Below are 22,934 nucleotides of genomic sequence, written 5' to 3'. Positions count from 1 at the left end.
GAAAAATCTGTGCATTGTGTTGCTGTTATACAGAAATACATTAAAGTAGAAGAAATGGAGCAAAAACATTTGGAATGAGATTTTCTTTGTGTCTTGTTAATTCCTAATAAGCTTTTCTTTCTCCTCCAGTTTCTTCTTGGTTCATCTCACCCTTGCTCTCTGGACTCATGTCTGGACTCCTCTTCATGCTCATCAGGCACTTCATCCTCAATAAGGTGGATTTCACAAATTGTTTCAATCTCATACTAATTAAGCCTAGACTATCATAAAGTCTAGGTAGTGGACAGCTGTCATTGTCTTTTTGGATTGCTGGAAGTGATTTTGGCACAGTTACATGAAGATATGCCTGTCTTCTCAGGTGGCGTGAGTTTAAACATTACAAGTCAAACTCTGGCTGATGTGTAGACATAACTTGCCCAGAGAACTTCAGCACTGATAAAAACCCATTTTGATTTGGCAACACATGCAAATCTGATGTTATGTAACAGGTGATAGCAGGCACTCAAGGATAAGGAGGATAAAAATGGTTTCAGATCATTTTAAGGTCACCACTGCAAAGTTGTACAAGAAAACTAAATTGTTTTGCTTTCACTTTATCACATTTGTCTTTTTCTTTGTTGTTGAATTGAAATCCCAAGTCCAGGGCATTCACTCACTATTTTAGATGGAAGGATGCTAAAAGATTTAAAAATAATAACTGAAATAAAATTAAAATACTGGAATAATAATTTAAAACTTAATCTCTGCTTTGTTTTAAGGATGATTCTGTCCCAAATGGTCTGCGTGCGCTGCCTGTCTTCTATGCCTCCACCATCGGGATTAACACTTTCTCTATCATGTACACTGGAGCCCCATGTAAGTATTGGACAATAGTTATTCTTAACTAATATAATGTTTTATGTATCATGACAAAGAACAGAAAAATAGGTGGTGACTGTACTTGTAAGATAAGGAAATATTTTCTCCCTGCTGCTTTGTGATGTACAGTGCTTGGATTAGAGATGCTACCAGTTTGGGCCATCTTCCTCATCACATTAGCCGGGTCGCTGGTCTGTGCAGCTTTGGTCTGGATATTCGTCTGTCCTTGGATGAGAAGAAAAATAGCAAGTGAGTATCTGCATGTTTTTGTGTGCGTGGTTCCAACCATTTTTCAGCATCGGATCAACATCCTGAGAGGTCTCCTCTATTCTAGTAAAGTTCTGATGCTAAATAACAGAGTTGAGCTGCTGTGGGTTTTGTTGTTTGTTGGTTAGAGTCATTAAAACCACCAAAGTACTCTGCGCTCTTATTATGTTGCATTTTATTTCCCCTCAGGAGCAGGTATTCTCTGTATGTAGCTACTATGCCAGATGAAAATGGTTAGGATCAATGCCTGCAGTGTAGAAAGCTTTTAAGATCAAAGCCAGCAATTGTTTTTCTTAATGGAAGAAGCAGCCCACAGCATGGAAGACTATTATAAAACTCATGACACAGAAAACCAAAACGGTGGAAAGACTGTCTGGAATAGAGGAGGGAAACTTGTCTGTTTAGGTTGGCTTGGTGTTGAATAAATAAGAACTACCTGGTTAAATTAACATGCCAAGCTCTTTTCATACAAACATTACTTACTTTGTTAAAAGAATGGAACTTAAAGACTTAACTTTACTCATAAAACATTATTGTTCAAATTAAATTTAGTTCTCTCCGTCCTTTAACTCTGCGCAGTTTTAAGTCTGAATTGGCCTGTTGGCTAGAATATCATGAACTCTAAATACCTTTCAGGATTATTAACCGTAGTGGGGTCTTAAGCTGGTTATTTCTATAAAATGAAATGATTTAAAAAGTGTTTGTGTACTTACAGTACAGGAGCACGTCATCAGGAGCACCAGCACTGGGATTAGTTTGGATCAGCTGATGGATGTGTGTGTTTGTGAAAATGTTCCAGCAGGATTTTTCTAAGTCATGAAGGGTGCCAAGGGAAAAGCATAGTTGTACTGTTGTTACAGTTCATTTTTATATTTCTTTGTAACAAGTTATAAGTATTCATGTGTTTTCTCTCATAACAATTGCAAAATGTTCTGCTGTAATGCTTCTAAAAGCAGAACCAAAACAAAACAAAGCTCTCTTCTTTTTGGGAACTTATTAAATGATGGTGAGATTGGAGAAAAAACTCTTAGTTAACCTATTCCTCGCCTACACCGTTGTCAACAGAATGTACATTTGTCTAACACAGAGAAACATTGCCTAAAGTCCAAATCCAGCTACCTGCAGCATTCCAGTATTACATTTGACCCTGTGAAATATTCAGAAATGTTTTGGTTGAAACTTCTTTTATGCCCACATTTTCTCAATTACACATAAAATCTATGCATCAAAATGTAGGAATTTTTGTCTGTTTTCAATTAAAATTCCTACAAATCATTGTACTACCCAGGGCTTTCTGTAAAATCCCTACAGATCAGAGAAAATGCACGTACAACTTACCATACACTTCCATTGTAACACTCCTCCCAAACCTCTCTCAAAACAGCAGGTCAACAGTGCATTAAACCTGTTATATCTCCTTCAAAAATCATTAACAAAAGGCATTTTGGCCACTTGTGTCAAGAATTTCTTTGTGTTTTAGTATAGATTCTTGTCTTTTTTTGTTTGCCTCGAAAGAAAAGCGTGAACTGTGGCTTTCCCCTCTGACGTTTACCTGGGAAAAGTGGAAATCACCGTAGTAACTAGCAACTCAGCAATTTATTGGTGTCTGGATCTTAGATTTAATTTGGATTACCCTACTGAGGGACAATATATTCTATTTCTATTCTATTTAATTCTGTTGTGGCTGGTCCTTAGGTCTCTAATTAAAATGAAAGTAAAATTAAGTTAGATGATTTATAGAATTCAACATTTCCAGAATTCAACAAAAGGTTTTAACTTAAACTCAGAATAAAAATCACAGACATTCTTTAAAATAAAAGTTGAGCTGTAAAGCTTCGGTTATTACAGATGGAGCATTTCAAAGTCCTAATGGGTTTGAAACAACAAGGCTGATTCATGATCAGTTTTTGGCACAATTTCACAATCATCTGAAGGTTTTCTAGTTACTGCGTTGGCCTTGTCTCATAAATCCATTTGTTTAAATATATAAGCTGCTAATTATCCAGTTGTCTACGCTCTTTAGTTTCTTAGTCGTCTCATTCTTAATTACAAACACTAAAACCTTTGTTTCCAACCTTATGTGGTAACTCAAACAGGGATGTGAACAATCACCTATTGCACCTCATTTCTTCATTGTAAACATTGCATTATTTGGAAATATTTTGTCTGCATGACTTCTAATTATCTCTGGATTTTCCTCAGGTCGCCTAAAGAAGGAACAGGCTCTGTCCAGGATATCGGATGAAAGTCTGGACAAAATCCCTGAAGAAGAAGAAGAGAGCCCCGTCTTCAAGGAGCTGCCTGGGGCAAAAGGCACAGACGAGGCCGTGGTGCCGCTCACAGGGGGCAGCAGTGACAGGAACACCCGGGACTCCAGCGGAGAGCTCTCCAACATGGCCAATGGAGGCACCGTCCTGCCCAACGGCAGGGTGTACGGTAAGAATGTGTTCCTGTAGAAAGCACTTTCTGAGATGCATGGCCTTCTGTGTGTTTTATGGGGATGTTATGTGGCAGACAAACACAAAGAAGCACAAGAATAACTATGTTTATTCTTACTGTAGTAAGTAATTGTGTTGCATGGATATGTATTTTGTCTCTCTTACTTGAATACCCCTAAATAAAATAAAATGCAGCCAGCTCCTTCAGAAGTCACCAGCATTGTAAAAAGAGTCCAAATGTGTGTAATTTAACCTTAGTATAAATCTAGCAGTTCTGTAGGTTTGTTAGAGAACATTTATGAACAACCAGCAGCAGATTACAGGTTTGGTTCTAAAACAAAATCCATAGCTTCCTGCTGCAAACCTACCAAGACATGACTATCCACAGGTCAGCAAGGAGAGCATTAAGCCAAGAAATAGTGAAGAAGTCCACAGTTCATGTGGAAGAATCATACCATCTTCCACTAACAAGGCAGTTCAAAGTGCTTTACACCATAAAAACATGATATAATAACCAATTATGAAACGGCAATAAACATTACGCTTTGTCAAATGTCATCATGAAAATCATCAAGCAAATATACATCAAATATGTTGACCAATGTGCCAGTTATTATAAATCAAGGGTGACTCTAAGGGTTTTTATTCTTGATTTAAATGGTGATTTGAAGTGGAATAGAACTTAAATGTGCAGCCAGAGAGATGATGGACATATTTAGATTAAAGCATATTTATGTAAGCGTGGTCGGTCCAGTTAATGCCCTTGGCCTAAATCCAAATTTATAGTATGTATCTCAAACCATTCAGATTTCAAACTGAATAGGGAAAACTAAAATAAACTGACTGTTGAAAGGGCTTTGCATGTTCTCCCTAATGCCCTCCTTGTTTCCACCTTTTAGGTCGAACCCACTCTATGACTAACGGCTGCCTCAAGTCACCCATCGCTAACGGCAGCTTCACCTTCGATGGCCACATGCGTAGCGACGGCCAGGTTTACCACACGGTCCACAAGGACTCCGGCCTCTACAAAGACTTGCTCCACAAAATCCACCTGGGCCGCATGGATGATGGTGACCGGTCACAACAGCCTGACAACAATTACCGTCTGCTGCGCCGCAACAACAGCTACACCTGCTACACAGCCGCGATATGTGGCATGCCCGTCCAGCCTGTCAGGCGTTCTGAGTCCCGTGACGACAGCGAGAAGTTGGTGGGAGAGGGCGGTGGCAGGAGCAACAGCGTATCCTACTCCAAAAAGCGGGTACGTTACGACAGCTACTCTTCGTACTGCAATGCCGTGGCCGAGGCTGAGATCGAAGCAGAGGAGGGAGGAGTGGAGCTGAAGCTGGCCACAGAGCTGGGAGGGGTGGAGGAAGAAGGAGCTCCAGCGCCGGTGCCTCTTGATGACTTGGTAGAGGAAGAGCACGAGGAGAAGGACAAGTCCGAGGTGTTTCTGCTTTTCCACTTCCTGCAGATCCTCACCGCTTGCTTTGGCTCTTTCGCCCATGGAGGCAATGATGTCAGGTGAGTAAAGTTGGATAGTAACTAATTATATTTACTCAGTTACATTTACTTTAGAAACCTTTTGGGAAAAAATTTATCTTTTAGGAGTACTTTTACTTCTACAGAGGAAAAATTTATTCTATAAAGAATCACAATTTCTAGCCCTGGTAATTGTGAATCGTTTCAAAATGTTCAATAACCAATTTTAAATCAAATGAAGAACAAACGTTGTCACCAAAAACTCACCAGATATGGAAACACACCTGCATGTTTTGTTAATGTTTCATAAGTTTCATATTGAAAGAAATTGATTTAGAAACATAATTATTTTTGCATGTTTTCATTTTGTAATTGTTATTTATATGAATTTTCATTTTGATGTTTAAAATATCAACATTTCCACATAACTTTATAATTTGGTCTGTCTGATGATGTTATTTTTATATTTACATCAGTTACTCAGAACTTGAATAGCCGTGTTATCTAATGCTTTTTTACTCTTGAATAGTTTCTTGAGCAGCTACTTTTTACTTTTAAAAACAAGTAAAATTATGTTGAAGTAGTGCTTCTCTTATTTGTGGTCAATATTTGGTGATCAGTTTAACTCAGGTTAGCTATTTCAATCAGAGATATTACATAAACTGAAGGCATTATTTTCTGATATTTGCAGTAATGCCATCGGGCCCCTGGTGGCGCTGTGGATGATTTATGAACAGGGCGGAGTCATGCAGGACGCTACCACTCCGATCTGGCTGCTGTTTTATGGCGGTGTGGGCATCTGTGCCGGCCTGTGGGTGTGGGGACGGCGCGTCATCCAGACCATGGGGAAGGACCTGACTCCCATCACCCCTTCAAGGTGAGAGAGTCTCCTTACAGGACACACGGTGCAAAGGTGTCTGCTTGTACGTGGCTGGGTGGTTGAACATGTGATAAAGATTGAATTTCCTACTTGATTGTGTTGACTTGCCCCAAAGAGGCTGACACAAACAGGTTCATCCAATTCTGCAGACTCTGTGGTGAGTAAACACACACAGCGTTAACAGGACCCAGCACTCAGGGTCATGAAGAATGTTTAGAGTAATTGATCACTTAGAGGGTAGTTAATAATCCACAACAGCCAGACAGAAAAACACAAACACATGGAAACAGTCACTTCCATTGTGCGGTTGTAAACGCCTCATGAGCTACCTGTGACTCATTATGTTTAAACTGAACATGCTCCAATTCACACAAACACTCCTGTTACTGACTAAAGTTACAACGCCAGCTGCTCAAACAATATTTATAGAATCATCGTCGCTTCAGATGAATCAGAACCTATTTATCTATTGTACTTTGCAAAATTTTCCAACCACTTTTAACATCTTAATATTCTAGATCTGTTAAAGTGTTTCTAAAGATTTTCAGTAAAGGAATATATCTATGCCATTCTAAACTAGTTAAATTGTATCCAATAAGTTTGCATTAAGAAGCTTAAAAGAATATGACGGAGATCCTCAGTTTGCTTTTAATTTGACAACATTTTGAAATTTATTTGAAAGATCCAGAGAACAGGTCAAATTGCTTCAATAAAGAACTTATGCAGATGTATAAATAAAGAGTCCAATATTCTCTTTGTCATGCAGGTTCTTATTAATTGTTGGAATCCTCCTAAAAATCAACATTTCTAAGCAGTGCAGTATATGTTCTGTTTCTGGTTTGACCTGTTACATAATACGTGTGGATAATTGGGTCGTCTTTCAGACCACAGTAAATGAACCCCTACAGCTCGCTGTCCAACAACTCACGCAGCCGCAGCAGCAGTCAGAGCTCATCGTTAATCGCTCCCTGCTCTTCATTCGTCTTTGCTTCCATCTCTCTGTCTCTTGCTGTCTCCTAAGTCTTCCCACGCATTATCTAAAGAATGTGTGCACGCAAACCTCAGCAATGTCTGTTAAGAAAAAAAACAGCACTTTGCCTGCGGGTTGCACAAACTGTGTTGAATGTACTGTATGTGCGCTTGTATGCATGCATGCTTATTTAGGCCTAATTACTCCAACAAGCTCCTATGAGGTTGTGTGCGTGTGCAAGTTGTTTTTGCCTGGCAGGAGCATCACAGAGGGTTACAGGAAGTTGTTTGGCATTCCGGATGAAGCAGAGTAGGATGAGAGAATGAGGGAACAAACCACAGTGGGAACTTCTCCTCTCAAACCACAGGGAGAGACGACAGCCTGGCGACTCCTCTTGCACTTTTCCTTTTTTTTTCTTTTTTCCCTTTCTTTGTCGTTTCTTTTTTTACCCTTTAGTAAATATCTGTTGATTTCCTCATCCTTTGGTCTTTTATTCATCTTTCTCCTTTAAATCTGTCTCCCTTTTCCCCTCAGTCCTTCCCACGCTCATGCTATCTCATTATTTTCCCTCTTTCTTTATTTCTCCACCTTTTTATTTTCTCCTTTCTCTTTGTGTGTGTACCCTTTTTTTCCACTTAATCTCTCTCCTTCCATCCCACACTAACTGGGCTGCCAGTATCCTAAGACAAATTTGCTCTGGTTCACAGTTCAAAAGCCTCGCTTTTCTCCAGAGTCCGTTTTCATGAATCAGCCTGACAAAGAAATTTGTTTTGGGGCAAAAACAGAACATTGTGTGTGTTTGTGTGGTATACAGTACATGCCCTGGCATATATTTATCAGCCCAGTAATCCCTGGCACGGTGAGGTATTTTCAAACCTGGAGTATGGATTTTCATCATTCCCCTCAAGCCTCGGCCTGATCAGATTGGTGCAGATGTTGCTTGTGCTTTTTGAGCTTTCAGCAGTTAGTGTGTTTGAAGTGTGTTTGAAGCAACCAGATCTTCATACTACCAGATAAGTCGGTCAGTTCAACCTCAAGTTAGAGAATCATATTTTCCAATCTCAATAGTCACGCTTACTTCACTCTTAAGTGAAGTAACTTTTCTCAATGCATAGAAATTTAATTTGAGTCCTCTCTAGTTATCCATTGTGTATCACACCAGAGGGAGATAAAGGGAGGCTTTATTGTAGTACATTTGCTGCACATTCAAAATAATATTTCTAACACCTATAGTAGGCATGAGCAGTATGAGGAAAAAGCATACTTTTGTGGTTTTCATACAAAAATGTAGTACAGAAAAATGGAAACCTGTGTGAAAGCCTGACTTGTAAAACCTCTGACTGGGACAAAATGGCATTTATTTTGTTCACTTCAGAGTGTTATCAGTTTCTGACACCATATTGAGAATTGTCAAATCATAATTGACTAATTAACAATAAAATTTATCAGGAAATCCACGTCAGCTAAATACCACTTGAACTGCTGTGAACATGTCACTTTAAGTTTTTTAAGGTAGATATTTTAGTTGTCTACCTATTTAGAGTAACGTTTAGCAAAGTTGATTTGTCAAAAACGCTTAGACTACTGCCAAGGACTAATAGCTAAACTTCAACAAGTCTTCTAAATATTTCTGCTTGCTGCAATGCCTGAACTCTACCAGCTCACTTCGATTGTTAAAGCAAACCAGTCTTCAGAGAGAGATTCCCCAGAAGGATTCTAGATGAGATTCAGGGGAATATTAGGTGTACATTATGCAGATAATAATGTCTTACTGAAAGAGACTGCAACAATATTCCCTTTTTTTGCCATTTTACACCTTCACAGAAGGCTTAGGAATATATCTGGACTAAAGCCCCATTAGCGATTCAAATAGCCTCTGAAACATTAAAATTTTAGCTGAAGTAGTTCCCGTTTACAGAGGGATTGAAGCTTTGCTCAAAAGTACCTTTGGTGAAATCATTGGAGCCCTGCTGGGATACAGATTAGCCCTGCTGTTAGTGACCAGTGACTGGAATGACATTTTAAATGAAATCCACCCAGAAATTTGCTTCAGTGTTGCTGCTTTTTATTTAGCAAATATCAATAATAGAAATAGTACAAAGGAATCCTCTAGTTTCAAGCTGCTGCCTTTGTGCTCTATAATTTTAATTCTGTAATTTTCTGACACATGCACATAAAGTTTGTGTATTTTCTGTGAATGCATTAACGATTTTCTCTTTCAGTTCATCCATTGTTCTAGAGCCAAAGATCCCTGGAAACGGGGAGTGATTTCTGGAGAAATTATGTCTTCTTGTAAGCGTTAGGCTCTTCCTAGTCACACCCGTCTGTGATCACATGCCACCATACCTTAAATTACCGGCAAACACTCAAGACCTCACAGAAGGTCTTTGTGTGTGGCTTTCTGATGAAGGGCTTTAGTAATTACAGTTTCATTGTTATTGTTTGACTGTGTGATGTATAAACATGTAAGAACTGTTGAAATGTGCTTGGTGATGTGGATGCTGGGGAGGCGGTGCCTCTAGCAGCTCCGTCCAAGTCATTACAGTGAAGAACGTCTCCCCTCCCTCCTTCCACAGTGGGTTCACTATTGAACTGGCCTCTGCAGTCACAGTCGTGTTGGCTTCAAATATCGGAATCCCTGTCAGTACCACACACTGCAAGGTATGACCGAGTGGCCCCTCCCACTCCCTCAGACTGACCTCTTGACCCCTGCAGGTCCCTCCAGGGGAGAGGGGAGCTCACACTTTCTCCCAGGGCGCCGGGCCTTAGATTATCCCTGGAGCCAGAAAGTAAATCCTCTAAAAATTGCTGAATTCTAACATTTGAATTATTGTCGTTAAAATTTTCTGATTTATGGCAATTTTTTGATGGCTTTGACAATCATTTTTGTTTTTGTTTTTTTTTTTTTTACTGAAAATATTTTTGATTGAGCTCATCTCTAAACATGGAAAGACTACAACATTGATAAAATATGACAAATTTATTAATTAAAAAAAAAAAAGCAGAGATTTGGTGGATTTTTTGAGTATTTTAATTCCTGGTGTGTCATTTATATAAAATCCTCAGCATTAACTGTTGAAGCTGGGTAAGCAAATTTCAGTTCACACCTTTAGAGTCGAGCAATAAAGCAAAAACAATATGTATCCCAATAGACATGTGATCATTATCAATATATGATGACAGATCAAATTTTCAATAATTTCACTGAACCCCATAGCATTCTGGGGGATGTAGGCTAGGTAAACAAGGTGGGCAGCATCAACTAACTCACTCACTCTTTGGTTGCCCAGCAACAACCTGTTGAGTAACATGTGCAGCAGCAGTTTCAGGTTTTATCAGCTTCCACCATGATAAACAACATGGTGTTTACCAGTGAAACCGGTTCTGTGCTAGCAGTGTTAGCTGGACTGCAGGAGCTAACTAGCTTATAAGCAGTTGAGTTTTTTTTTCATCGTGACTAAACAATTGATCAAAAAACTGTGACACTCACAAAATTATAAAATACATGCAATTTCTAAAAGTTTTAGAAACAATTTGGAGCTTACATGCGAGATCTTTTTGCTTATGATAATTATATGATCACAAAAGCATAATGTATGAAATATGACCCACAAAAGAGGAAAGATTATTTTTACAAAACAGTTTATTTGGTTTTCTCAAGTAAATAAAAAAGCAAATTTTTAAAAATCATTATTTTCAAATAATATTAAAAGTGTTGGAAAAACCATAAAATCTGGTCAGAAATACTCAATTTTTGTGTAATAATGACCACCAAAATGTTTTTGAAGGAAATATTCTTGCCTTCAATGTAGTTTATGTTTTTAAACAACCTTTTAAGATTAAGAGGTTTTGCTTTGCCATTATTTAGACACAAATATCTCTATAATATACACTTTAAAAAAACCCCAGCAACTTTATCATTTCAAATGATTGCCAAAGCTATTTCTCTGCAGCCACACCTTTATCAACTTTTCCTTTTAAAGTCCAGATTTTACCGTCCAGTTAGAGGAGAACACTATCGGACATTTTGCCCCATCCAGCCGTCCTCGGACAGCCCTGGGCCTCAGTGTGCAGCTCCTCTCTCCTGCTCTTTTCAGGAACACCAGATCCAGACTGGAAGGCGAGGCAGACCGGTCCAGTCCCAGTCCTGCCTGATCCCCGCCCCCTGCTCCCTCCTCCACACCTACATTACTCTGTTTCATTTCCACCAGCTCTCATAATGCTGCCCACTCAACACTGGCATGGTTTGGCGCGTGGGTCCCCACCCTCCTGTGCTCGGTCGTAAGCCGACTTCCCCCCCACCGTCCCCCATCACCGGCCGGCGTCCTCCTACCCGATCCCACCCGTCACACTTTGTTTTCCACTATTTTTACCTCTCCCTCTTCATCTTTCTGTCTCTCCACTCATGTGTCTTCACAGCGGATTTTGCATTGAAGTAATGAGTGCGCTAACAGTGCTTGTTGCATCAAATGTGGGCATCCCAATAAGCTCCACCCACTGCAAGGTATTGGAGTTTATAAGCAGTTGAGTGAGGAGCCTCCACCTTGAGAGCTCTTCCTCAGCGATTCATCTCTAGCTCTTGATCACTGAAATCAATCACAACTCCTGAAGTTGAAGTTTTGATCTCTCTTGCAGTTTTTCTCCAGCAACTAAATTTCCAATTTTTCTTAAGGGGAACTTTGCAACATCAAAGATTGTGCTTGGTTTGATACTTTTTTTTTACTCATAAATGTATTCGTAGTCTAGCCTACTTTAACAAATTATTATTTTCACCCTGAAATTATAAGGCTTTAAATCCCTTACCATATTTAAACTTCAATTAATGAAAATGAGTTGCTTCTTTTGTAGAATAATAATAATTGGCCCTCATATTGAATTATCTCTAATTTTTTTCAGTTATTTACTTATCTACATATGATTTTATTTTTGATTCCAAACCAGTAGTTAATAATTTATTCGGTTTTTGAATGACGGCACTTTTAGATTTCAGTCATAAAAGCTTCAAATAATCTGCATACTGAAACTGTCATTGAATAGTACATCTTTAGCATAAACATTTCTTTGAGACAATTCTGTATTTTACAAATTTTCTGCCTATAGTTTTTTAAATCAACGTTCCCCAGTTATTTAGTAGTTGAGTTATTGAATTTGGTGCCTTTGGGTGTCCATATCCTGAGGCTTGAATTCCCTGAGGGGAAACTGCAGGAGACTCAAAACTGGTGTCCAGTTACTGATGATCAGTTTGTCTAAATATCACTCTTATCACCATCAGCACCATTCCTTATCTCCATTTCTCACATACAACCCTATCATGTTTCTTCTCTAAAATTTTGAATAATCTGCTGCTTTGCCAAGATGTTAAATCTAATGATGGTTAGAGGTTTATGATTGTGGTAATTATGTAATTTTTAAATAACTTGGTCTGGAGATGTACCGATGTTTTTGGTGAAATGCCATCTAAAAAACTAAATTCTAATTTGTAGATTGATTGGATTTAAAGCCATTTGTTATTTTAAACTGAGAGAGTGAAACTGAGATTTCTCAGTGTCCTTCAAGTCTTTGGCAATAAATTAACTTCATATCCGTGCATCTCCAATGATTCAGTCTGTGTGAAGGAGAGAGTGTGAGGATTTATGGGCATTGATTGGGTTTCATTAACTTGTGTCGGGTCCGACTGATCTGTTTCTTAGATCTGGCTTTTCTCTTTTTGTTGAGGCTAAATCGATGCCCGGTCCTTGGTGTGAGTCAATATAAGATGATCTTGTACAGTGACTTTGCTGTTTCAGAGGATCTGTGGGCAGGTGACACTAAGACTGAGGTTACTGCATGTAAATTATCTAAAAACAATTGTGGTTTTTTTACTGTTTCTTGGAGTATTGAGGTTCATGTTGGTGACAAACAATTTGACAAGAATCTCCCATACGAACCTCCAGGTCTTAGTGTTGCTCACTGTTTGTCCGTCCGACCTTTCATCTACAAATGTGGACCGATTTAAATGTGTCAGGTGAGGTCGGCAGAGATCAGAGTGCGCTCGGCGTCTCACGTTTCTCTGGCTGCATGTGAGCAGACGGCTAAGTGTTACCTGCTGCTCTGACTGACAGCAAGTCACTGCACATGATTCTCAAACATGTCTGAAATCGTATTTTTCTTCCAACTGAACTGGGTTCCTGCTATTTAAGGTAAATTAAAAAATGCATAAGTGAAAGTCTGACACAGTGTGTTTCATAGGCTAGACCTGCTTGTGTCAGGCTTTCACACGAGAGTTGTTTTTTTTGGTTTAGTCGGTAATAACCTCCAGGCTTGCCGTTACTAACACTCATTTGAGTCTGAAATGTAAAGAGCTCCAGGCTGCACACGCTCTTCTATTCACAGCTGACCTGTCACTTCTTATCAGCTCAAATATTATTAGCAATTTTACTCAGGCTCTTCTTTTTTAGAAGGCTGGTACTAAACTTTATTGCGAAAGGATAGGAACCTTTACAGGTTTGCAGATATAAATAAATAATATATACAAAATCCAGTCAAGTGCTTCTGATTACACAGAAGTGTAGCATTCAATCTGTTTAGTTGTTGAAGAAGCTAGTAGCTACACAGACCGATTTGTTGGCACCCCTGGTAAAGATATGCAAAAAGCATGAATAAATAGTACTACAATGCATCACTCAATGACCAAGTTACCTCCTGATACATTCAAGTTCTACATAGAAATAAAAAACTGTTTAATTTTAAAGCAATTATATGGCTTAATCAGAGGTCTGCGCTACAAAAATACTAAATCTTACAAAGTAATTTTGATTTAGCGACAATCTTAGTAAACTTAATATAACATAAAACTAACTTGCACATAAATTCTCAGCATGATGTAGGAGCTTGTTTTAAGTGAATGATGCCTTAATATTGTTTAAAAAGTATTGGTTCCAATGGCTGATTATTTCACTTAGAGCTAGACATGTTTCCTATAAGTGAAATAATTTGACAGTGAAACTAGAAAATTTTTTAAAATCAAAATGACGGGATTATATACTTAGAACAAGCTGCTATATCTTGCGGAAATGTTACCTGTAAGTAAGTTTTGTCTTATTTCACATTGACTAACATATTTGCAATAGAAACCAGACCAAAAATACTCTTAAGATTTTGTGTTTTTGCAGTGAATCTTCTGTCACGCGACTTTTCAATGCATCCATGCTCCAGCATGGACTGAATCTAAAGGCTGAAACCACCTGAAAACTCAGGAAATTTTGCAAAGACCTGATCGTTAGCAATTTACTTGATTCAAGTGTGCTGGAGCAGGGACACATCCAGCAGATGCAGAACACTGACACTAGAAGACTGGAGTTGCAAACCCCTGGGCTACATCAGGAATTAAATAAAAGTTCAGTAGACATAAAATTAGCTTCCAGATCCAAATCATATTTAAAAGTTGTAGGGTGAGCTGAAGGAAGAAGAAAAGGACTCAGAATGATCTGGAGGTACCGTCTAAAATCCATCTCCGCGTGCTGCAGTCTTGGAACATGCTGTCCTGTTGACAGAAGGGGAAATGTACGAACGAGCAGCCAGAAGTTACCAATATCTGAGCTACTTTTTTTTTTTCCCCTTACTTGCATAAATATTCAAGAAAGGGTGGATATTTAATATGCAGCTGTGATGACAGAAGAATTTATTACAAGTCTTTACCTGAGGTGCCAATAAATTTTTTTAACAGCTCTATATCTGAGCTGAGAAATAACAGTGATGTCTAATGGAAGTGAAAATATTCTGGCCACATAGTCCTGAGAACCGCAAAGACACCCTGCAGCTCTTCACCATCTCTGCAACCTTCAAACGTGTTCAGTTCTGCTGCTGATTGTTTTTCTGTCTCTTCTCTCCATCCCCGCCGTCCAGGTGGGCTCGGTCGTAGCCGTGGGCTGGATCCGCTCCCAGAAAGCCGTGGACTGGCGCCTCTTCAGGAACATCTTCCTGGCCTGGTTCGTCACGGTGCCGGTGGCTGGCCTGTTCAGCGCCGCCGTCATGGCCCTGTTCGTCTACGGCATCCTGCCCTTCGTCTGAGGGGGGAAGTGGCCGGGAGGGCGAGCGGTGGAGAATGGAAGAGGGGAGTCAGAGAAGGGGAAACTTGGAAGGAAATCGTAGCTTGGGTGTTGTTGAGGGAAGACAAGTAGGAACTGGAGTGAGTGAAGTGAAGGAGAAGAGTTTGAGGAAGCTGCAGAGGTTTACAAATGGACTTTGGTTGTACTGTGAGGAGGGTTGGTTCCCACGCTGCCTGGCTCTGTCCGGAAATTCTCTCAACTCCTTTGAGTTCAATCAGTTCATATTTATTCTCTTTTTGGGGGGAAATGCATCATTCAGTCTGCTGTAAATACAAAAATAGGAAATTTACCTTTTAATTAAAAAAAGAAATTAAGAATTAAAAAAAAAAGTAACCATACTAGTGAGCACATATCTGATATCCGAACAAGGAAAAAAAGTGTACATATTGTCGTTCTGACTGAGTGTGATCTGTTGTATTACGGCTTGCTTTGGCACAAAAAAATAAGAAAAGACATGCGTGTGGTTAACCAACCCATCCATCATGTCCGTTTTTAAACACGCCAGCTAGGTACAACCGGGGCCAAAAGGAAAGGATGCCTCAGAAAAAGAGAGTCGTGCAACGTTTTATTTTCCATGATACCATAGAAACCTAATTTACTAAAGAATTTGATTTTCATTTTTGTGGAGAGCTCCTGTATGTTTTTAGAGATGAGTCTCATATTTTTAAATGATGTATTATAATGTAATTTGTACTGTAAATACTGTCCTTTATGGAGTTTGGCAGTGGGTCCTGGTTTGTTTTTATTGTTGTAGAGAGGGGGCGGGGATTGGCTCTTCATCTTATCGTCATCATACAAAGTATGATTCATGCTCGAGGTTCAGAGTAGGGGAGAAAAAAGTGTGTTTTGATTGGAAACAGCTCAGTTTGAGGAAATGAACCAGAAAGGTTGGGTTGGGGAAGATAGGTCACTCTCCTCAGAGTCGATCCATGCCAAAGTCAACATTTCAGCATGCCAATTTAGAGTCGAAAGATGCCAAAACACTAAAACTGAGCTGAGGCGTGCGAGCGCAAACTGACGAGGTCCCATAACATATCTTTATCCTTATGCCTTTATTTTCATACATACAACTGAGTCACTGTCATATCGAACCCTACTTTCACATGATAAATGGTATCATATCGAACACTAAAACGTGTAAAGAAAGAGGACTCCAGCAAAAAGCAGCATAGCCTCAGTGCAGAGGCGTCTTCTGCCCGCCGGTGCTAAAGGTTCAATTTGATTCCATACAGTCAGAGTAAAGGCTCACCTAACACCTGGTGCAGGATTTCAGGCTGCTCATAACACTAAATATCATAAGACATCTGTCTTAAAGAGATGGTCATGGACTACAAGAAGTGAGGCTTTGTTAGAAGTTTGTAAGCAGTTGATTTCTAACCTGTAGAGGGAAACTCGATTTGTTATTTTATGATATTGCCTCTGAAGCCAGAATTCATATCTGGAAGTTAAATCAGACTCCAGCTGCAAGTCAGAAAAAAAAACTGTTTGGTAGTGGTATCCATGGTAACTATTAGCAATAAAAAATGATCACAGCAAAATTCTTTGTTTAATGCATTTAAACTCTGAAGGAACAGTTTTACAACTAGTGATTGTGGAGCACTGTGTCCCATTGATTTATGAAAGACGAACCGTAAGAAGCACTGAAACGTAGTTTATACCTCCACCAATCACATTCAGTAAGCCTGGCAGCCATTTTGGATGTTAAACCTAGGACTGTTGGATACCTCCAAACTTTCAAAGTCTTGATTTCAGTTTTGATTTCAAGGGGCATTATTGTATTTATGACTTGGATGTTGGAAATTTTGACTTAAACGTACTATTATGATCTTAAGTTTATATAAATCGCAATTAACTGGGATTAGAGGCTACTGCTAATTGCTAATCTGAGCAGAGTCGGTTCAAAAACAGACTTTTGTTAGCAACCCAACTCTTAAAAATATCCCAGCGTTTTATGTGCAGATTATTTATAAGGCAAAGAAAGGTTGTCTCCTTACTTCATCCTTAAGCCGTTTTGTCCAAACCTAAATACTTTTAAACAAGCTATTTTGAAACTTAACCATTACTTATTAATTTATTTTTGCTAAGAGATTTTAATTCCCAATGCTCATAAAAACATTGAAATCTTAATTTCAGTGGATATTTACCATTAACTCTGCTTCCACTCCCTGTTTGGGCAAATTTACTCTTATGAAATATGACAGGTTATGAGTTACGATCACACCGAAAAATTTAGTCATGTCAGAGATATTATTCCTTTTTTAAGTGGTCTCTTAAATTTATACAATCTGATATTTTAAGCACCTTCCTCATGCTAAAAGTAAGAAGAAACTTTGAATTTACTTCCCTCAGTCACAGCTTCAACACCACCAAGAGTGTTTTCGCTATTGCGACCTGGCAGCTCTTCATTCACTGATGGCGGAAAGATTTGGTTTCCACTGAGCTGGAATCTGGCTGTGAAAATAATTTCTCAGTGAATCTCCACTAGCATTAGCATAGTAGCATTTGCCAAAATCACATTTAAGATTGTAAGGTGATGGGCTTAAAAACTGGCGTCACTCATATGAGCAGTTAGCTTTGGCCTCTGGATTAACATGTTTGCATTTAACCTAATGGAGACGCCATTTTTTGCTGCAGGAAAGATTTTAGCTTCCTATTATCTGTTTACAGAACCTCACTTCTAAAATCCTGAACTATCCCTTTGATCTCATTTTGTCTGAAAGTGAAAGTGATTTAGAAAAAAAAACAAACTGATCATCACCAGCTTTTAAAACAAGGTTACCTAGGTGACTTGCAGATGAACAAAGTCTAAAGTTATTTTTGTTTGAACAAACTCTATGCCAGCTGTTTAATGTTTTTGTGGTGTGTTTCCTGTTTTTTTGTTTTTTTTTTCTTCATGAACAAATCTATGCTTAAGTAGCCACATGCCTTGTAACGTGTTTTACTTTGTGCAGAGACGGTAAAATAATTCAGTACTGTGGTGTTTACATTGTAACCATATTGTAGAGTATCTGTTTTAAAAAAAACAAACTGTTGCCTAATGATGCCAATGAAAGACAAACTATTAACCATGAATTTTTAAGTGCAAGTAAAACAAAACAGAATATAACCAGAAGTGTCTAGAGAGAAAGAGAGCATTGAGAGGAAGTGTGTTTGATTTTTGATTTTTTTTTCCTCAGTCGTTTTTGTAGTAGTGCCGATCATGATCCCTGTCACTTTACACTGCTACTGCAATGTGTTAACACTACATGTGTGGGTGCAATTCAGTGATGAAAAGAATAACTAGAGAAATCTCATCAAAACTATATATTTTTCTACCATATCTGAGTTTTAACCTGGGTGAGCTTCCGCGCACTTTTAGAGGGAGTCGCTGTCGGCTTGAAGTGGGGAGAAACTGCGGGAAATATTCCCACCCACGTCTGTTTTGGCACTCGTGCCCACTCCCACTGAGCCCAGTGTCTTCCTCTAGCATGTAGATTGACGTGTCGATCGCGAGTAGATCAGATTTTGAAATGACCGTTATTATTTTTGAACTATAGATGAAAACACTTTGTAATTTTGTTTCCCTACTGCATTGACTTTGGCAGTGAGCTGCCAGAGGAGGACAGCTCTGCTATGACATCCTGTCTAAAATGCAAAAAAAAAGTTTCCCCTTCAGGGTTTGCTCCCTGGTTTCTGAGCAGCTGACCTCCCTTGCAGCTCATGACCTTTTACTCAGATCATGCTGCACAGAGGTCTGCACAGAGCTGGCATGTTCACTTCCTCATGATTTCTGATTTCTTCTGCTTGTTGTGAGGAAGAAGTGCACCTTTTAAAGAAGCTCTGCTTTTGTCTGTAAGCAGTCAGCGTAACTTGTCATGTGGAAAAATCTAAATTTACAAAGCCGAAGATTTTCCCAGTGTAATTAATCTGAATTTTCTTTTTTTTAAAAACCCTGCTTGCTCATATTTTTGCACCTACTGAATGCATCTCGTACAAGACTTGCAGGCACACAATGTACGGCAGGCAGTTTAACTTAACATGCATGGCTTTCAATTTGGGAAAAGAACCAGACACACTATTCTCCACACATATAGGCCTTCACTGAGATTTGACCTCGCGACCTTTCCGCAGGGAGATGACTGTAATCAGCACACAGAGCAGAATCTCATTTTACAGAGATGGAATTAAAATCTCTCTTCGGCATTAACCCTTGCATTGATTTCAGCTACTTCCGCAGCGCCCTCTACAGGTGCTAGACATATTTAAATACTTTTTTTACAGCAGTAGCATATATCTTAACTGAAAGCTACTGTAATAAAAAGTGAAATTATTTCTACATTATTTCTGAGTGTGGAGGGCACTTCAGAGATGAATGGTGTTTTGCTTTTTAACAGCAGGAGGCTGATATTCTAGCTCCTCACCTTGTGGCGTTTCTAGTGAACATCAACACGCTGTGCAAGCCTCTTGTGCAACTCGCTTTCTCTTGTTTTGTTTTTTTCTCATGCATTCGTCGTCCTGATAGGCCAAAGGGCACATTGCTTAGTCCTAAGGGAGGAAAAGTTAAACTATTAAATATAAAAAACATTACATATTGTTTTTGGACAATATGTCCAAAAACAATATGGATAATATTGTTATCCCTATTGTTAATAACCTTATTAACTTTAAGGTTAATAAATTGATTTATCTGACATCTGATCCAAAACTTTCTGTGCACAAAAACATTGCAAAGTAACCTCAAGACAGAAAAAACTGAAATCTTGTAAATGGAAACAGTTTTTTTGTTGGTTTTTTCCCCCCAGTTCAGTCCAGTAAATTCAGCCGATAGATGGCGTAGTTTGCCACTTTCTTCACCATAAAGAGGGGCATCATTTTGGCAACTGGCTAAATTGTCATTTAGGGAGTAAGTGTGCTTCTGTTGTATTGTTATAATAATTTTATTAACAGAAACTGCACAGAATGTGCCATTTTCTTCTCGCTCCCTGAATGTACATCACAAACTGTTAAAGGTGCAACCTCGTCACTGGACTGGTGTAATAGCGCCCTCTCATGGTTGCATAGAACCAGCTCATTGCAGATGAAAGAGAGGGGTTAAAAACATCAGACCTTCATCTGAACATGGCGTGCCATCGTCTGTTTGTTTCTCTGGTCGTTTTTGTAATAAAACGTGCTCCTTGGCCGGCCTGCAGGCTTTGCAGTTCTGTGTCGTCTTCTTACTGTTTACTGCTTCTCAACTGTCCAGTCCTTTTAAAAGGTAAATAGAAGAAAAAATGCAAAGAAATTCAGGATAAACTGTAGCTTGCTTCAACAACAACAACAAAAAAAATCTTATGCTCTTCTGATTTGCATATATCGTACTGTAATGTTTTATTTAAGAATTTTAGTGGAAAAATGTCATTTAAACTAAATTATGGGAATTAAAATTACAAAGAATACCTAAAACAACTGAGTTGTGTTTTTATTTTTGGAGTGGTGTCTGTATGCTGAAGTGTCTGTTTCTCCAAGTACTTATCAGTAATGCAGGTAAGAATGTGGTCATGACATCATTATGAGATGGACAGTTATAGTTGTTTTTTCAGTTATTCTGCCTTTCAGTGAGAATTCAGTGACCAACTAAAACCATAAGTGCAGAACAGATTTTAAAATTGAATTTTCTTTAAGTTCGCTATATAAATATAATATATTTACAGTATATCTCTTCTTTTGTCTCACACATGCAACACGCTTGCTTGCTTTCAGTCCCTTGTCTCACTACTTTTATTCAATGTACACAAAGTTCAAGTTTCAACCCCAAACTTTATTATATTGTGGGGGGATTTATTTTAGGAAGTAGAAACAAATGAATTTGCTTTCAGTTTTGAGTCTATAGCCTCAAGAACCATTTTCACCCCAATTACTGCTGGAGATCTTTTTTTGTGCAGGTCTTCATTGAAATCCCATTATTGTTTGGAGATGAGATCAAGCTCAGTCAGGGAACAGATTCTTACCTCAGCTGCATACAATACAAAACCAGTACAAAGCTGGCAGAAAGTGGCAGATTGTGGAAATAAATATGAATCTTAGAAACATTCCTTCCTTATAACCCCATGATACCATATTGTATTAAGCAATCCTGATTAATTAAATAATAGGTTGGAACTTTTTCTTAAAGGTTCTGGGTATTTTTGAGAGAATTGAGTGGCCATTATTCAAGCAAACGTGATTAAAGTTTAAATAATTAATAACATTGCCTGAAAGTCAGGACTTTAGTCATGTCCTCCCCGCCTCCCCTCTGCTTCACATACTCTCCGTCTCCTACGGATACCGACATGGACAAAGGCTGCGTGAATCTGCCACATCTTTTCAGGCTGATCGTATTTAGATGTTGGCACATACTTTCCCAGCAGCGTGTTTGTGTCTGCTGGGTTTAATTTAAGAAACCTCTCTAGTAATGCTTGGACAAAAAAAAGAGGCTGGATTAATTCTTGCACACAGCAAGTGACACCGCGTACATTTAACGGGACAGTGGCTCCTATTTCATGTCTGTTAAATCAGTAACCAAAGAGAAATGGAAACCACAACCCTCCTGCTGCCTGGGGCTTTGAAAAGCATTTATAATGATGGAGGGCACCGTTTCTGTTTCGTAAAAGGTATTTGTTTGTGGTTTGTCATCCTAATTGACAACAGGAAGTCTTTTGGCTGTTTATAAAAATGCGGCTTCTGCATAAAAGCTCCCATCAGGGAGTCGATTATAGAGCTCAAGGTTTCGAACAACTGTTTTAAATTACAGCTTAGATTTAATGATAAAACTAAAACTTAGATAAACACGTTTGTGTTTTTTTTTTTTTTTCAACAGCAAATCGGTTTCGGTTTATGCTGAATTTAACACTGCAAAAATATTAATACTCCTCGGACATTTTCTTTATTTAATAAACAAATTGAATTGTAAATATCCCAGAATTGTGGCTTGCCTCTGTATTTAGTTCCATTTACTGTTTCAATCCGATACAATTACCTCTAATTAGTAACCTCGTGTGTTTAATTTACTCTCGGTATGGCTGCAGCTGTTCTGTGAAGGCCTCAGAGGTTTGCTGGAAAACATTCTGGTGAGTCTATGATGCGCTCTTGGAGTAATTTTCGTAGGTTGGACACTCCTGTGAAGGTTCCACTTCCTAATAATAGATAATAGTTCTCTTGCGTCCCAAAGCCTTAGAGATGGCTTTGTAAACTTTTCCAGACAGACCAATGTCAACAAATTTCTTTAGATCTGGCCATGAAGTGCTTCTCTTAGGGAAATTTCCTGATGTTGAATTGTGTCTTATTAGGTTATCATTGAAATTAAAATCCTGAAATATTTATGTGCAACAAAAAAGTGGTACCTTTTTTACAGCACTGTATGAGTTTTGCTTTAACAACTGAATTGCAGAAATAAATGACCTTTTTATTAAACTTGAGATGCACCTCTAGGCTGTATTTGGTCCTAGTTCAAATATGTGGCCATTCCTGTGTTTCATAAAGTGTGTAATGCTTTTGATATTTCCCAGATAAAATTCCAAAAACTTGTTTTCTAAGTGAATCTTTCTGTGACAAATAACACAGCTGTGCTCAAGTCAGGGAAACAACCTGAGGGCAGAAAGACATTTTTTCTCAGTCCAATCTGTAATTTAACGGACTTACCCAAATGCGCATTTTTTTACTTTCATTAAAATAACCAGAAACAAGATTAGACTACACGGTTTCTCCTAGTTCTTTAGGACATATAAGTTTAAAACTTTTTACTTTTCTCATTGAATTAGGTGAGTTATTGCTGGTTAATGTACATTTTTTTTAAAGACGACAGCAGAGAACAGCTATAAACAAGAACTGCTCTATTTTTTTTTTTTTTACTTTTGGTTTTTATGTTATAAAACATTTGTACTGCCTTGTTGCTGAAATGGGCTTCGCAAATAAACTTGCGCAATTGATGCATCAGGAGATGACAGGACTACATGAGA

General features: G+C 38.6%; 1 protein-coding gene across 5 annotated transcripts in view; it reads left to right on the top strand.

The window, feature by feature from the left end:
• The window catches only part of slc20a2 (solute carrier family 20 member 2), a 55,501-nt gene extending 36,225 nt beyond the window's left edge, over positions 1 to 19,276 (top strand). For 4 of the 5 annotated variants that reach the window (XM_032579708.1, XM_032579710.1, XM_032579711.1 and 1 more), the window contains exons 4-11: positions 130 to 215; positions 759 to 855; positions 988 to 1,107; positions 3,328 to 3,561; positions 4,463 to 5,087; positions 5,737 to 5,922; positions 9,472 to 9,556; positions 14,780 to 19,276. In XM_032579708.1, the coding sequence (XP_032435599.1) occupies positions 130 to 215; positions 759 to 855; positions 988 to 1,107; positions 3,328 to 3,561; positions 4,463 to 5,087; positions 5,737 to 5,922; positions 9,472 to 9,556; positions 14,780 to 14,944 (1,598 nt within the window). In that variant the 3' untranslated portion in view covers positions 14,945 to 19,276. Of the gene's footprint in view, positions 1 to 129; positions 216 to 758; positions 856 to 987; positions 1,108 to 3,327; positions 3,562 to 4,462; positions 5,088 to 5,736; positions 5,923 to 9,471; positions 9,557 to 11,314; positions 11,400 to 14,779 lie in introns of all 5 variants that reach the window. The other variant, XM_032579712.1, reaches the window with a different exon arrangement.
• Positions 19,277 to 22,934: the final 3,658 nt, after the last annotated feature.

The sequence above is a fragment of the Xiphophorus hellerii genome, chromosome 12 (assembly GCF_003331165.1).
Source record: "Xiphophorus hellerii strain 12219 chromosome 12, Xiphophorus_hellerii-4.1, whole genome shotgun sequence".
NCBI lineage: Eukaryota > Metazoa > Chordata > Actinopteri > Cyprinodontiformes > Poeciliidae > Xiphophorus > Xiphophorus hellerii.
This window is presented reverse-complemented; position numbering and strand designations above follow the sequence as displayed.